Here is a 16,627-nt window from a genome sequence, read left to right on the forward strand (position 1 = left end):
ATTCTTTGCTTTTTAATGTCTGTTTTCTTGTTTAGAGAGCATGAGCAGGGGAGGGGCAGAGAGAGAGGGAGAGAGAGAATCCCAAGCAGACCTCTTGCTGTCAGTGTGGAGCCAGGGGCCTCAATCCCAGGAACCATGAGATCATGACCTCAGCCGAAATCAAAAGTCAGATGCTCAACCGACTGTCATCCAGTCGTCCCATCCCTATTTAAAAGTAAAAATTATAATGAGCACAGAAGCTAAATTGAGTTTTTGTCATGGTGAATATTTATCAACCATGAAAACAAACAAAAAACACTTAGCATTCTAGATGATTTTTCATGCTTTTTTTTTTTTTTAAGAAAACCACTCTGTTTTAGGTGGTACAAATGTAAAATACAGAAAACCTACTTTCTCTCCTAATCACCAGTACAATAAGTGTAGTCTTTCTTAACAGGATACGGTTAGCCATATGAGAACTTCTTAGGAATCTCCCATATTAAAATGTAACCTGTTAAATTTCCAAATGTTTGTAGTGCATAAAATTTTACCTAACTGGTTACAGAAACTACTTTCATGTAGCTAAATTTGTTACTTGTACTAATAAGTATGTGATAATCCTGTGTGTGTATGTGTGTGTATGAATTGTTTCAAGAATGATCATTCTATGAATCAAAGTTCTCATATATCTTAGGTTTATGTAATATAATGGAATTATAATACTAATAAGTAATGTGATTTAACCTATAATTTAGTGACTTTATCTTGTTGAGGGTGACTACCAGTATATAAAAACAAATGAATATTTCCTTTCATGTTTGGCAATTGAATAGGTGATCTATAAATTTAAGGTATCAAATCTATTAAGGACACTATAACGCTTAATTACAATGTTGCAAAATCTTAAATATTTATCACCAAAGGGAAGCGGCCTCATCATCCCAAATAAAACTTCCATTTATATATGCCCCCAACATTTCTATTTTCTGTTTTTATTTTTCAGAGTTTTCAGGTGTACTAAGTCTAAATGGCAAAGTGTTTGAGGAGCAAGTATTTTCATATTCTTATATTACTGTGTTTTACTATATGACTTTTTTGGAGCATTTGATGTTTGCTTGTTGTTGCTATCCTCTAACAAAAAGGCTGAATGCTTAAACAAAGAAACCAGGCAAATAATTGCAATAAACTTTTTTTTTTTTTAGTTTAGTTTGTTTTCTTAGTTTCGTGGTTGTTGGTTTTAGGTTTTACTTGTAACACTCAAGTAATGAAAATACTTTATTGCTGCCTGAAAAACAGAAAGTACTTTAACCTGGCTTACTCAGTCATATGCCCCTCCCCATTCTCATTACCCTTATCCACTGACTTGGTCATTCCTTTTCATTTCCTGAAGTCTGTAGTATCTGCCCCTCTCAGTCTCTCCCCCTCTTTGCCCGCCAACTCTTCTCGTTAACCTAACCTACAAGGTGGACATTCAGTATCTTGGCCTCTCACCTAATTAACCCAACCCCAAGTGAGCTTCTCCAATCCAGCTCACTAAAGCACACCCACCTTACATTTTACCTACTTCTGCTCCCACATCAAAATCACTAATGTAGACATCATTGTGGGACCACAATATTCCTACTAGATTTGCTTCTTCTTTAGGTTGCTTATATTCAGGCCTCTTATCTTCCCATTCTACCCTCTATGTGGATAAGCTCATCTACCACCATGGCTTAAATACAACTATATGCCAACACCCCCCCAAATTTATACCTCCAATCTGGACCTCTTTTCTTACCTCCAGACTCATAGGTTCAACTGTGTTCTCAACATGCCTTCTCAGACACCTCATAGGCATCTCAAAGCATTCAAAAAGTGATCTTCTTTTCTTTCTCCCAAACTCTGCTCCCCAGCTTAATAAATAGTACCCATGTTTGCCAGTTGGTCAGACCAGAAACCTGAGTGTCACTTTTTGACAATTCTTTTTTTTTTTTTTTTTCACTTCCCATCTCCAATCCATCATCCAATTGTGTGACCTCTAAAATATTCTTTGGTACTTCTGTCCATTTTTGCTACCTTTTTTTCCTGTCTAACCCAGTAGGCTTTGCCTTGATTAGGACCAAAACCTTTTAACTAGCCTCTCCTCATCCACTTTTGCCATTTCTAACCCCTTCTTCTCATAGCATCTGGGATATGTAACTCCCCTACTAAAATTTTCATTGCCCTTAGAAAAGTTTGCAAGTTTTATCATTGCTTAGAAGGCGCCCTGTGATCTGGCCCCTGCTGGTCCCTCAAGCTTCATTCAGCACCACTTCCCCTGGTTCACATGGCTCTGGTCACAGCCCTTGTCTTTCAGTTCCTCAAATCCACCAAGCTCATTCTCATATGTTTTCTTGGCCTAGAGATCTTTCCTCAGTCCTCATCTTATAATTCCTATTTATCCTTAAGATATCAGCTTTATTCCTTCATTTGATAAATAGTTACTAAGTACCTACCCTGAGCCAAATTCTGTGCTAGGCACTGTGAATGCAGCAGAAGGCAAATCAGACCTAGATCCTGTCCCATGAAGCTTATAATTTAGTTGAGGAAAGTGGTCACCAACCAAATAATATACAAAAAAAAAAATGTAAAATAGCTCCATGGTGCCAGGAAGGCCTATGATGGGGGATTTGGCCTCACCAGGAAGGCCAGATGACCCAAGAAACAAGATATCTATCTGAAGGAGGACAGCATTAAAGAAACAAAAAGGGTCACAAGTGCAGTAAATTGCATATTCAGAGGCCCAGAAGAAGAGGGATCACAGGGCTTACAAAGAACCAAAAGAAAGCCAATGTGGTAAAGCTGAGAAAATGAGAGGCATGTGGTGAGAGCATAAGCTAGAGAAGCCAAAACATGAAAAGCCTGGTAAGTGACTCTAATACTCAGGGACTGGGCAGACAATGTGTGAAATGACAAGAGGGAGAGGCAGGACCTATGGTAAAATGGAGATCTAGATCTTGCCTCCAGGCACTCATATTCCATCTGAGTTTGAAATAAAACAACACTGTGCTGCTATATATATATATATATATATATATATATATATATATATGTTTCACTGTAAATTTGTCCCCGCTGATATGATCTTGAAAAAATCATGCTTAAGAATTTTGTCTTGATCTAATAGCTATGTAGGAAGCTGCTGAAACAGAAGTCACATGGGGAGAGCTATGCTAACAGATTTGTATTTTGAAAAATGCAGTGTTTGGGAAAACTAAAAAAGAAAACAAAACCAAATTATGTATAATATCCTCACATGATAAGATTGCACCCACAAAACCAACACAGGATGTCCCTCCCAGCTACAGCATGATAGTAGATGGATTGGAGGTTCTACATAAAGTTGATAAAGTGAACACATACTTTTCCCCCCCATCACAAGACCCCAATAAAAGGAACTTTTTTAAAATTAATGAACACACAACAATGTGGGGGAAGAGGAAAGGATACAACAGTGCCAGAAATTTTGAGACTAGAAAGCAGGTAGAGGATGGCAGTAGCCTTGAGGACCTCAAGAAGCTAAACTTCTGGTGGCAAAACCCAAGAATCAATCTCATTTGTACCCACGGAATACTCAAGGGTCCATGACTTGATAGCACAAAATACCTTTGGAAATGGGGTGAAATGAGGCCCCAAATTATAGGGACCAGATGAAGGCTGTTTGAGAGACAGATAGATCCTTAGATGCTCTCCCCTACTCTGTACTGCTGAGCCATCCCCAGTCTACCAGAAGTCTGGAATTTTATTCTCTGGTAAGGGTAAAATAAAGGGATTCTGGGCTGGGGGATACCAAGCATGGTTGAAGGTGACAATATCATCCAGCAATTAAAGGAACATCTGGATGGTGAATGATGAGACATCCAGCCTTCTTTGACTGGACTTCTCAAATGCTATTAGCTAGGCCTTCTCTCTTCTAATTCCAGAGATTAGAAGAAGAGTCCGCTGTGGGGATTCTGACCAAAACAAGAGGAGAATCATAAAATGGCCCAGTCAGATATTCCTAAAATAAAACTCAACTAGTTAGCCAAACACTCATAAACATGAGCCGATAACAAATAAAATGAAAAACTCAGTAGTCAAGTAAGTCAGGGCTGTTATTTGAAAAATAGTAACGAAATGAAAAGATATGTAAATATAGGAAAGAAAAGACTTTTAAAAATGGAGCACCAGGGTGCCTGGGTGGCTCAGTCGGTTGAGCGTACAACTTTGGCTCAGGTTGTGATCTCGCTGTTCGTGGGTTTGATCCCCGCGTCATGCTCTGTGCTGATAGCTCAGAGCCTGGAGCCTGCTTTGGATTCTGTGTCTCCCTCTCTCTATGCTCCTCCCCTGCTCACACCCTGTCTCTCTCTCAAGAATAACTTTTTTTTTTAAAGATGAAAAATAAATAAATAAAAAATAAAAATGGAGCAGCAACCTAGGAGGTAGAATGTACAAATAACTGGAATTGCAAAAAGAAAGTACAGGGAAGGTGGAAAATGAAAATTACCAATGAAATAATTTATGTAATTTCTCAGAACTGAAGGACATGATTTTCCAGATTGGAAGAACCCACAGGACCCACTAAAATTGATGAAAATAGACCCGCAAAAGTCACTTGTGTCATTTCAGAACACTGAGACAAAGAGAAGGTCATATACACAGACATAGACACACAAATCTAGAGACAATGGAAAAATACCTTCAAAATTCTGAATGAAAATGAATTCCAATTTAGAATTCTAGATACATCCAACTATCAATCAAGCATAACAGTCAAATAATGATGTTTTCAGATATGTACAGTTGTAAAAATTTACCTCTTAGATACCTTTTCTCAGGAGCCATCTGGACTATAAGTTCTATAAACATAAGAGTAAATGAAAAAAAGAGGAAGTCATTGGATACAGAAAATAGGAGATCTGACCCAAAATAGATTTCAAATAGATTGAACACAGAGTACTAAAGGAATCGCCAAGAGAATGAGAAAAGAAGACACCGAGATGATACCTATAAACTTGGCAAAGAGGGGGCATGTCCAGATTGGAGAACCATATACCTCGAGAAATAGGACAGGTTAAATGCCTTCAGGATAAAAATGCCTGCTGTAATCTGAGGGCTGAATGCCGAGGTAAGCCTGGATCAGATCTGTGTCTGTACTTGGCTTGCTTTGACCATGTGCAGAAGTTCCTGCTGTCTCCTCCATGCCAGGCCAAAGACCATCTGCTTGGACCATTTGAGAACATCCATCTCATCCCACAGAAGTACACTGCTTCAACCTAATCCTGAGAGCAGGAGGTTGGCCATTGTGAGCTCAGGACCTGAACACACAAAGAAACCTACCCACTCCCCTTATTTATTCCTCAGATGTCTCAAACCTGGTCCACATTCCAGTACCAACTGTGGTGGCTCAGTGTTTCCTGGGACTCTGTCATGCCCTTGCCCCCTGACTTCTCCAGAGAGAGCATTTGTAAACTCACAGAAAGCTGAAGCCGGATTATAATCCTGAGATGATTCAGATGATCTTCTCCAGGAAGACTTCGTCTATCATTGACAATATTGCCCTGTCCTTATACAGTGAAATATGTGCTTGAACATCAAAGTTCTTTATCACCTTGTACATTCATTTACATACAAACTGTTGTTAAAATAGTAGATATTATAAGGAGAAAATAAGTGGCACACAATGATCCACACTGAATTCATGATCGTGAGGGAAGGACAGAGGAGAATGAGATGAGGGAGGAAGACACAGGGAACATCAACTGTGTAAGTAATGCTTTATTCATAAACACCAGAGCTGAAGCAAATATGAAACAATGCTAGTTAGCATTTGAAAAAGCTGGGCTGTGAATATGCAGGTGTTTAGTATACTAATCTATATTCTTAAATGCATTAAAATGAATTGGAGGGAGGTTAGACTAGAGGCTTACATGTCAATCCTTTTTTATAATGAGTCTGTAATCCTGCCCTGCTTTCAAGCAACACATTAGCCTGCTACAGTTTCATAGATGCTGGAAGAAAATACGAGACCTCTTGCTCAGAGGCAAAGTGTTTTATTACTCATGGCACACCAAGCACCAAGAACATCAGCATATTTGCATTAGTTTTCTCTGATGCCCAAGTCTCATCTGGCAACAGAGATGGGTCCAGATGGAAGCCTGCATGTGTAATCGGGTGCATTACGGGAGAAGAACCTTGAGCTTAGGGAACCCAAACGTCTTAGAGTGGGAAGTAAGCATGCCTATGCGTTGCTCTGGAGGAAGATATTATCCTCCAAGATTGTTTGCTATGCAAACTTCCTTTAGAAAGATAGTCCAGAACAAAGGGTAGTCAGTCTGCTTGCAAGATGTGCCAAAACATGAAGACCCATGGAGAATTACCTCCCAACCTATACACTCATATCACTCTGTACGTTTCCTTCATTGCACTTATCACAATTGTAATTCCATAGTTATTTGAGTGATTATTTGTTTACTATCTGTCTCTCCTTTAAATAAGTAGCTAGGCAGGCGCCATGTCTGCTTTGTTCATTGCTGCATCTCCAACTAGTAGAGTGCTGGCATATAATAGAAGCACAATAAATGAACAACTGCTCATGCATTAGTAGACTTGAGTACACTAGAGACCCAACCAAAAGAAAGATGAATGACAGGTTACTGATGTCACAAGTCATAATGTACTTTAATGATAAATTCTTAAATTCTTTTTTTAATATTTATTTTTTTTGAGAGAGAGAGATAGAACAAGTGGGGGAGGGGCAGAGAGAGAGAGGGAGACACAGAATCTGAAGCAGGCTCCAGGCTCTGAGCTGCCAGCACAGAACCCGACATGGGGCTCAAACCCATGAACCTTGAGATCATGACCTGAGCCAAAGTCAGTTGCTTAACTGACCAAGTCACCCAGGCACCCCCTAATGATAAATTCTTTACATTCATCCAGCACTTTCTCTTTTACAAAGCCCCTTTTGTACATTATTTCATCCAAGTTTCACAGTAAGTCTTTGAATTGAATCAACATGTTAAGAGACTTATCCAAGACTATTAGACTTTGTATACAGTTTTATATTAGTTTCAGGTGCACAATATAGTGATTCATCAATTCTATACATTGCTCAGTGCTCATCATGATGAGTGCACTCTTAATCCCCTTCACCTGCTTCACCCTCAATGGACTTTTTAAGTGACAAAAACAGAGCTGAAATCTGCATATTCTAGGCCAATACTCTTTCCTATATTCCATAAGGTTTTTTTATCCATGACAACTACAAGGTAAGACATTATCAAAACATCTTTTTAATGTTTCATTTAAATGAAAAGTTGGTGGAAATATTTTGTATATCCATTATGGTTACGACAGTGAAGATAAATAAATAGATTTCAATTTTCCCAGACTCTGAGTTACAAACAGTAATGCTTTACATATTTATAAAGTATGCAACACTTTTATATTACTTTATCCTCATAAAACAGCGATGTTGGTACTACTTTTGTTTCCCTTTAAATTTTTTTTTAACATTTATTTATTTTTGAGACAGAGAGAGACAGAGCATGAACGGGGGAGGGGCAGAGAGAGAGGGAGACACAGAATCGGAAGCAGGCTCCAGGCTCTGAGCTGTCAGCCCAGAGCCCGACGCGGGGCTGGAACTCACGGACCGCGAGATCGTGACCTGAGTTGAAGTCGGACGCTTAACCGACTGAGCCACCCAGGCGCCCCTTGTTTCTCTTTTAATGGATGATGTAATTGAGGCCCAGGATGATTTCACTAATTGGCAGAAATCATAAGCTATTTCTCCCATAAGTTAAAATACAGAAATGTTTGACTGAAATATGGTGCTTTTTTTACAAAAGAAAATTACTTTCCCAAGATGTAGACATCCCTTTCTTTAACATCACTCAAAACGGTCTACTCTAATATGTGCTCCTATACATCAATCTCTCACTTTGGTTTACTGTGTCAAATGTTGTGGAGTTATGAAACTGTTTTTCTAAAATGAGCCAATTAATCAAAGAAGCAGTTGGTATGTAAATCCATAGAAGTAATCACATGTACCCTTATCTTTGGAATCTAGATTTTTCTCTAAAAGTATTAAGATTTAGGTTTGAATAATTTAACATTGTAGTATGCCTTAAATTCACACTTTAGTCATGAAATAGGCAGTGTAGCAGATTAGGAAATACAAAAGAGTAGAATTTAAAAGCCTATATTTCCTCCTTCCATCCATTATTGCAATATGTTTTACATCCAATCTCATAAAGAAAACATTTCTCATTTGTGCCATTTATTTTGCACTTATCACATATTGCCTTGCAGGCTTATCTTATAACCAGAATATAAGTTATTTTAGGACATGGGTCATATCCTGTGGTTTAACATTCTCTCTCCTCCACCTCTCTGCTTTGCATAGTGTCAAACCCCATTCAGGTGAGCTCCTGGCTTTGCTTTGCTCTATTTCTCTCCACGTTGCAAATCACCTACAAAATTAGCCCTACACTATTCCCAGGGCTAATCTTACTTGAGGCAAGAGTAGATTAAAGTCTATTCAAATCAATATTTTGGGGCTCATCCTCAAGGCTATTCTAACTCTGATGAGGTGCTCCAAGCTTGACAACTGGCCTCCCAGCTCCAATCTGGAGCCCCAAGTGCCCTCATGTGCAAAACCTACTTTCTATTCTATTGCTGTTCTTATGTTCCTAATCTGATTACTTTTCAGAATACCTCAGTCACTCCCAAGAGAGGGGAAAAGGCAAGTTGAGATTGGCTCTATCCCTCAGGGGAAATCTGGAATATAAGTTACACCTCAGAGTTCTTCTGATCTGGGGCTAGGGAGCTGGGGTTTTGTACTCATCATTTGACAGCCATTGGTTAAAAGCTGCTTCATTGGACCTAAACTCCCGGCTCTATGCTTGCTGGCAGGACAGCCTCAGCAGTGCAGGAGCAGTCTTCCAAAGAATAATTGCAGGTTCTGTGAAGCAGAGGCAAAAAAGCACAGAAGCCCAGAAATAGTCAAAGTGATCCAAAGGGATCTGGTCAGAGCAGATGTGTCTGCTACAGCCCTATCCATCAGAAGAGGCTCACAGGAGGAGACTGGAGAGAAGTGAGCACCCTACCACACAGCCTGGGACAGTGGCTGGAGATCAGCCAGCACCTACCTGCAAAAGATGCAGCTAAAGTCACCAGAAGAAGATGAAGTGACATGAACACTAAGCTGTATGTCCCATGAGGGGAGAACCACATGAGGAGGAAAGACTCCAGAGCTACAACATTGGGAAAGGTCTGATGAGGCAGGCAGCAGCGGAGGTGATAAAGGCCAATGTCAAAAGGCAGAGGAAGATGGCAGTGTAAGTACTTCTAAATGTACGTGAATCACCATGGCACTTTCAAAGAACCAAGAAGAAGGAATTTGAGCAGGTACTCCTGCGATTCTTTGGCTTCACCTGAGGTAGAGAAATACAATTTTATTGTAGGCTGGTATGGCCTGGGGAAACACTAATGACAAACTTATCTTTCTGCTCTATTGCCATTCTATCATGGAGTCCAAATAAGAGTTAAAAGTATTATTAGACATTAAGGGTAAAAAAATCAAAGATATTAGATCTATCTTCCACTTACTACCAGCAAATCTGTTCATTGTTTTGCTTCACCTTTCCAAGTCAAGTCTGACTTAATTTTTCACCCATGCCCTGAAATTTATGTTGGCCATATAGGGGATTTTTAATTTTTTTGTTATTTTTTAAAAGTTTAATTTTTGGGGCGCCTGGGTGGCGCAGTCGGTTAAGCGTCCGACTTCAGCCAGGTCACAATCTCGCGGTCCGTGAGTTCGAGCCCCGTGTCGGGCTCTGGGCTGATAGCCTGGAGCCTGCTTCCGATTCTGTGTCTCCCTCTCTGACCCTCCCCCGTTCGTGCTCTGTCTCTCTCTGTCCCAAAAATAAATAAACGTTGAAAAAAAAATTTAAAAAAAAATAAGAAAAAAAAAAGTTTAATTTTTGTAGTAATCTCTACATTCAATGTGGGGCTTGAACTCATGACCCCGAGATCAAGAGTGGAATGCTCTTCTGACTGAGCCCAGGCATCCCTATAGGGAGATTTTTAAAGTGATAAATTAGTCTAATACTTTCTATGCTGTTTTTAAGAGTATACAAAGGAATCATACTCATTAATTTATTCCATAAATACTTTGTGAATTAGGTAACAGATTAACTGGGTAAAAAAGATGAAAAAGAAACAGTCTTATATTGAATAAGAACAAACATACATGGAATGATGAACATCAGATTCAGATTAGTGGTTATCCATGGGAAGAAGGAAAAGGAATTAGATCTGGAAGGGGTAGACCATGTTTGTTTGTTTTAGAGTTTTTTGTATATCTGAAATATTTTGTAATAATTATTCAAATAAGTACATGGGAACAATTACAAGCTGTAGTATTTCCTTGCCTCACTGTTACCTTGGGCGCTCCCCATACCTTGTGCCTCCTTTAGGACATTGCGTAAAGATGCTGAAGGCTTGAGCTTACAGTGACAGAGAAATTAAAGAGCTGGAAATTAATTAGATATTTCACTGATGACTGAATATGTGGTAGTGAAAAACAGGAGTATTTGTATGGTTTGAGGATTGCTGGAGAAAATGTTTGCTCTCTTGGTCTGGAGTCTCAGGGCCACATTTTAGGGGAATCTCTAAACCACATACGTGTGGCTAGCTCAGTTCTTCAGCTCCCATTTAAAGATGTGAAATGAAAGAGTCATTCAATCAATATGCATTCTAATAAAGATTTGTTTTAAACCACTTATGTGCCAGACTCTGTGTTTGTCAGACAGCTAATTAAGAAATAGTCTTTGGGGGGGGCGGGGCACCTGGGTGGCTCAGTTGGGTAAGAGTTCAACTCTTGATTTCAGCTCAGGTCATGATCTCACAGTTCACATCAGGTTCTCTGTGCTGATAGCACGGAGCCTGCTTGGGATTCTCTCTCTCCTCTCTCTCTCTCTCTGCCCCTCACTAGCTCATGTTCTCTCTCTCTCTCTCTCTCAAAATAAATAATAAACATTAAAAAAAAAGATTAAAAAAAAAGAAATAGTCTAGGTTCTCAGGGAGAGATTGGTATTATAATATGATAATTATAGCTAATGTTTTATTGAGAACTTTGCTAATTCCTGTTCCCAGTGCTAAGCACTTGGGCCGTACTATCTCAGTAAATCCTCACAACAGCCATATAAGGGAGGCACCATTACTATCTTGAATGCCTAGACGGAGAAACCAAATTCCACAGTGAGTCACCACTTGAATACATGACAAAAATTTATGGAAAACTTTGTGCGAATCTAGAATAAGAAATTACTAGCTTTAGCTAGAGGATTCAATATGAGTTTCATGGGAAAAAGGGATAACTGAACTTTAAAGGATAGGTAGCAAAGAACATTCCAGAAAGTGCTTCAACAAAAGCCTAAGAGGGTGTGATGCCTAAATGAATAACTTTCTGTGTTTCAATGACATGCATTGGGGGCAGTGGCAGAGGTGGGTTTATTGAAGTTGGGAAGAACCAAATGATGAAGGATGGCATATTCAGGAGAGAGGAAGAATTTAAAGATGAGCTTCTTCAATAATTCCTTGATATGTCTACAATTATCTATACCAGGCTTCTCCAAGCGTGCCACTTGTGTGGGCATTTTCAAATATAGCTGAAGAAATGAATTATAGGTAGGACACACTTAACTGCAAGTAATCAATAGTTCAGGCAATTACTTGATTTAGAAAGACAATTACTTTTTTTTTCTTTTTTCTTTTTGAGAGAGAGAGAGAGAACACGTGCAGGGGAGAGGGGCAGAGGGAGAGAGACAGAATCTCAAGCAGGCCCCATGCCCAATGCAGAGCCCAACATGGGACTTGACCTCACGACCACGCGATCAGGATCTGAGCTGAAATCAAGAGTCAGATGCTAACTGAGCCACTCAGGTGCCCCAAGACAATTACTTTTAAAATATACATGATTTTTGACACTTTTCTACTGCCATAAAGGACATTATTTGAGACCAGTTGTGTTCATTGATCATGAGAGTAACAAACAGCCAAATACTAGTTGTCTAACACTGGTAGTTTTTCTCAGAAGTGAGGTAAGCCATACTTTTAAATTATAGACATTAGTTTTCCAGTACCAAGATTACATAATATGGTGTTATAGACATCTATATCCAATACAACCATTTCGCACTTAGTAATATTTATCACCTTATTATACATTATATGGTCAAGCTATATTTATATATATTTTATATATGACTATGTATATATAATGTGTGTATGCATATGTATATATAATAGTATTAAGAACATGAGTCTGACTATAAGGACTTTAGCTTCTAAAATGATATCAGTTAGAGAGGTACATGAGTGGCTCAGTGGGTTAAGCGCCTGACTCTTGATTTCAGCTCAGGTCGTGAGCTTAGGGTTATGAGGTCAAGCCCCCCGTTGGGCTCTGTGCCGGACGTGAAGCCTGCTTAAAATTCTCTCTCTTCCATGGGGCACCTGGGTGGCTCAGTCATTTAAGCGTCCAACTCTTGGTTTCAGCTCGGGTCATGATCTCATGGTCTCACAGTTGGTGAGTTCAAGCCCCACGTTGGGCTTTGTGCTAACACTGCGGAGCCTAGTTGGGATTCTTTCTTTCCCTCTCTCTCTGCCCCTCCCCTGCTCGCTCTCTCTCTCTCTCTCTCTCTCAAAAATAAATAAATAAGCTTTAAAAAAAAAAGATTCTCTCTTCCTCTCTCTTTGCTCCTTCCCTGCTTGTGCGCACACGTGCATGTGGCTCTCTCTCAAAAAAATTAAAACGATATCGCTCAATGTGCAATTTTTATCAAGTCATTTCATTTATCTAAGACTCAACTTACCTGTAAAATGAGAGGCTTGCAGAATCTAAGATTGTGATTCTATGAAATTAGGGAACTTTTGACCTTGATAAATTTAAAATTAGTTCAGGACACAGAGCATAGCCACAGGAAAAAAGCTTAAGAAGCACACAAGGAACTTAACAACAAACACTACAAAATGAAGAATTAAAAAAAAAAAAAATCAGGTTCTGGGGGTGCCTGGGTGGCTCAGTCAGTTAAGCATCAGACTTCAGCTCAGGCCATAATCTCAGAGTTTGTGAGTTCAAGACCCACATCAGGCTCTGTGCTGTCAGTGTGGAGCCTGCTTCAGATCCTCTGTCCTCCTCTCTCTCTGTCCCTCCTATGCTTGCACACACTCTCTCTCCTTCTCAAAAATAAATAAATAAATATCTTTAAAAATATTGTATAAAAAATTTTTTAAAATCACGTTCTGGTTCAGTTAATTTCGAAGGCAAAGATTATTACACCACTAGTAAGTAGAATAAATGTGAGCTTAGAAACAGTCAGAAGAGGATAGAAATTCTTACTAGGTAGAATAGTGTGGGGAAGGAATTTTTTGTTTCTTTTCTCTTCATCATAAAATAACTGATTATCAAGAATACTAGTATATTTCGGGGCACCTGGGTGGCTCAGTCGGTTAAACCTCCGACTTTGGCTCAGGTCATGATCTCATGGTCTGTGAGTTCGAGCCCCGCGTCCGGCTCTGTGCTGACAGCTCAAAGCCTGGAGCCTGTTTCAGAGTCTGTGTCTCCCTCTCTCTGACCCTCCCCCGTTCATGCTCTGTCTCCCTCTGTCTCAAAAACAAGTAAACGTTAAGAAAAAAAATTTTTTTTAAATACTAGTATATTTTTACTTGCAGTCATATAGTGGTTACTCCATATTTATACCTATTTTGTGTGACAGTTTGATATCTTCCCAGAATTCTTAGGGTACATGAATTCTATAATTTCTTTTAGCTGTATTAAGAGGATGGTATTGGGAGATTTTTCAAAGGGTTATCAGAAATTATACATAACTACTGGTTGTGTCACTATGGAAGCCATATATAAAGTATCACCAGGGTTATGAAGATAGTCTGACTCAAATTATTGCAGAGCATTACCAAATTTGGGTGAGGTTTCTAGAGGAAGGGAGCAGCTGATTAGTGAAGCAATCATCTACTGAGTACCCACTGTGTACACATTAATATAGGTGTTGCTAAGTAAACAGAAACCAAAAAAAAAAAAACAAAAAAAAAAAAAACAAAACAAAAAACAGAAGGGAAAACAAAACAAAACAAAACCAGAAGTAGAGTTGATGCAGCAAGTGGTGGTGACTAAAACCGAAGGAATGGAAGAGTAATCAATCGCCTTCGTTAAGTTTTGTTTGGTAGAGAGTGCCTAGGCTTTAGAGAGGAAGAAAGAAAGCAAGTGGAAACAACATTGGATACAGAATAAGATGCCTGGGTTCTAATATCAGTTTAATCACTTAGGTGCAAACTTGAAAAATTATTTAGCCTCAGGTTTTTTCTCCTGTAAAATGGGTATAATAATGCTGACTAATACCTTACTTCATGAGATTGCAGTGAGAAATACATGAAGCAATGACCTGTACACTGTAAAAGAGTGAACATGCTATTTATTTACATCCAGTAAGGTCCCTGGCCAAACGGTGCAGTTTTTTTCTCTATCATGTCTTCTCTGCATCATTTATCCTCAACAGCACACCTGCTTTTTCCTGCATGTGTCAGCAAGCATCCCCTTCCTGTTCTCTCTGAATGGACTATGAGCTTTTCAGTAGCACGGTTTTTGTTTGTTTTCCATCCACAAGAAACAATGATTTGCATCTAGGAACACGCAGTAAATTACTTAATAACAGTATTTTATGTATGTGTCATGATTTGAACTTGTTAAGGTACTTTCAGACGTGTTATTTACACCTTGCAGTTGTCAGATTCATCTTGCTAGATATGTTTCTGACGCCACGTCACTGTTCAACAGTTGTCAACAACTTCTCATTTTCTACTGAATGAAATTTTAAAAAGTATTTTTAAAATCGAGAGATAATTGAAATATAACATTGATTTAGTTTTAGGTGTACAACAGAATGATTAAAGTCCTAACTCCTGTCTATATTCTAAAACCTTGCTAACAAGTGTGGTCTCCAAACCAGCAGCATTGGCATCACCTGGGAGCTTGTTGGAAATGCAGAGTCTCCAGCCCCAATGGACCTACTGAATCAGTAACTGCATTTTTTTTTAATTTTTTTTAATGTTTATTTATTTTTGAGACAGAGAGAGACAGAGCATGAATGTGGGAGGGTCAGAGAGAGGGAGACACAGACTCTGAAACAGGCTCCAGGCTCTGAGCTGGCAGCACAGAGCCCAACGCGGGGCTCGAACTCACGGACCGTGAGATCATGACCTGAGCCGAAGTGGGACGCTTAACCGACTGAGCCACCCAGGCGCCCCAGTAACTGCATTTTAACAAAATTCCGAGCCAATTCATATATACAGCTTTTACTATAACTCCACTGTCTTGCTAAACTTGAAGTGGTCACAAGTGAGGTTCCCAGATTTTTCAAATAAAAGTAATAGATTCCAAATACAATTTGAAAACAATGAATACTTTTTAAATATAGCTCAAATGCTTCATGGGACATACTTATGCTTAAAATATATATTTGTTGTTTATCTGAAATTCAAATATTACTGGGTTCTCTGTATTTAATCTAGCAATTAAATTCAAAAGAGTAGGATCTATGTCTAACATAACTTTGTATTCCCCTGCAATAGTACAGTGCTTTCCCTAACTGCTCAATGTTTAAGGAATAGACACTGAGCCTCTTGAGAACAGGGGTTTCTCTGGATTTTATTTAATGTTGTATATTCCCAGGGACTAACATAGTACCCGCCACACAATAAAGAACCAATAAATATTTCTTAAATGAATACATGGATATATCAAGAACAATGTCCTAATTATGGGCTGGGTTATGTGTACATATTTCCATAAAAACAGTATTTTTCTGGTAATTTTTTAAAAGATTGTTTAAAAAGCTTCTATTCGTACACTTTATCACATTTGAGCTAGCACAGTTGAGGGCTTGATGGGAACACAATCAAGGGCTCAGAATGTACTCGTCGCAGACTGGGTCCATATGGTCACTAGTGGAGAAAGGATCCTATACTCATGATGCTGACAAGCCTGCAGCAGGCGGCGGTAGGCGACTCCTCCTCCCTCCCAGGCCTTCCAGCCTCCTGCGCACGCGCACAGCCTCGTGCGGACACCCCGCGGGCCGGCTGGAGAGAGGCGGGGCTCCGGGGCGCGTGCGCGGCGACCTGGGCTGCGGGCCCCTCCCTTGGCGGAGGCGCGCGGCGCGGAGGACCGCACGGAAAGGGGGAAGTCAGGTGGCCGCTGCCGCCGCCGCCGCCGCCGCGGTTTGTCGCCAGAAGGAAAATGGCGGATCTGGAGGAGCAGTTGTCTGATGAGGAGAAGGTAAGTGCCGCGGAGGTGGCGGAGTCCGTCATTGGGGAGTCAGTAGAACCCTGGCGTGTCAGCCCGGATTCTGGCCGCCGGGGAAGGGCATTGGTTTGTGCCCTCGGCTGCCCTTCCTCCTCCTCTCCTCGCTGCACCCTAGTGCCTGCCCCTGTCAGTCACCCGAGGCCCCGCGCGGGGGCAGGTCTCTGGCAGGCCTGCTCGCTCCGCTCCGCTCCTTGTAGGGTGTGTGCTCCGAAAATAGGAAGTAGGAGCCGGGCGGCGGCGCCTGGCGCGGAGGCGGGGGGCGCGGGGGGC

At 40.2% G+C, this 16,627-nt stretch overlaps 1 protein-coding gene across 1 annotated transcript in view; it reads left to right on the forward strand.

Moving 5' to 3' along the window:
* The first annotated feature begins 16,171 nt into the window (after positions 1-16,171).
* Positions 16,172-16,627, forward strand: part of CAPZA2 (capping actin protein of muscle Z-line subunit alpha 2) — a 58,850-nt gene continuing 58,394 nt past the window's right edge. Inside the window, exon 1 of the mRNA XM_047848693.1 lies at positions 16,172-16,330. Coding sequence (XP_047704649.1) covers positions 16,292-16,330 — 39 coding nt within the window. The 5' untranslated portion in view covers positions 16,172-16,291. The remainder of the gene's footprint in view (positions 16,331-16,627) is intronic.

Source organism: Prionailurus viverrinus, chromosome A2 (assembly GCF_022837055.1).
Source record: "Prionailurus viverrinus isolate Anna chromosome A2, UM_Priviv_1.0, whole genome shotgun sequence".
Classification (NCBI taxonomy): domain Eukaryota; kingdom Metazoa; phylum Chordata; class Mammalia; order Carnivora; family Felidae; genus Prionailurus; species Prionailurus viverrinus.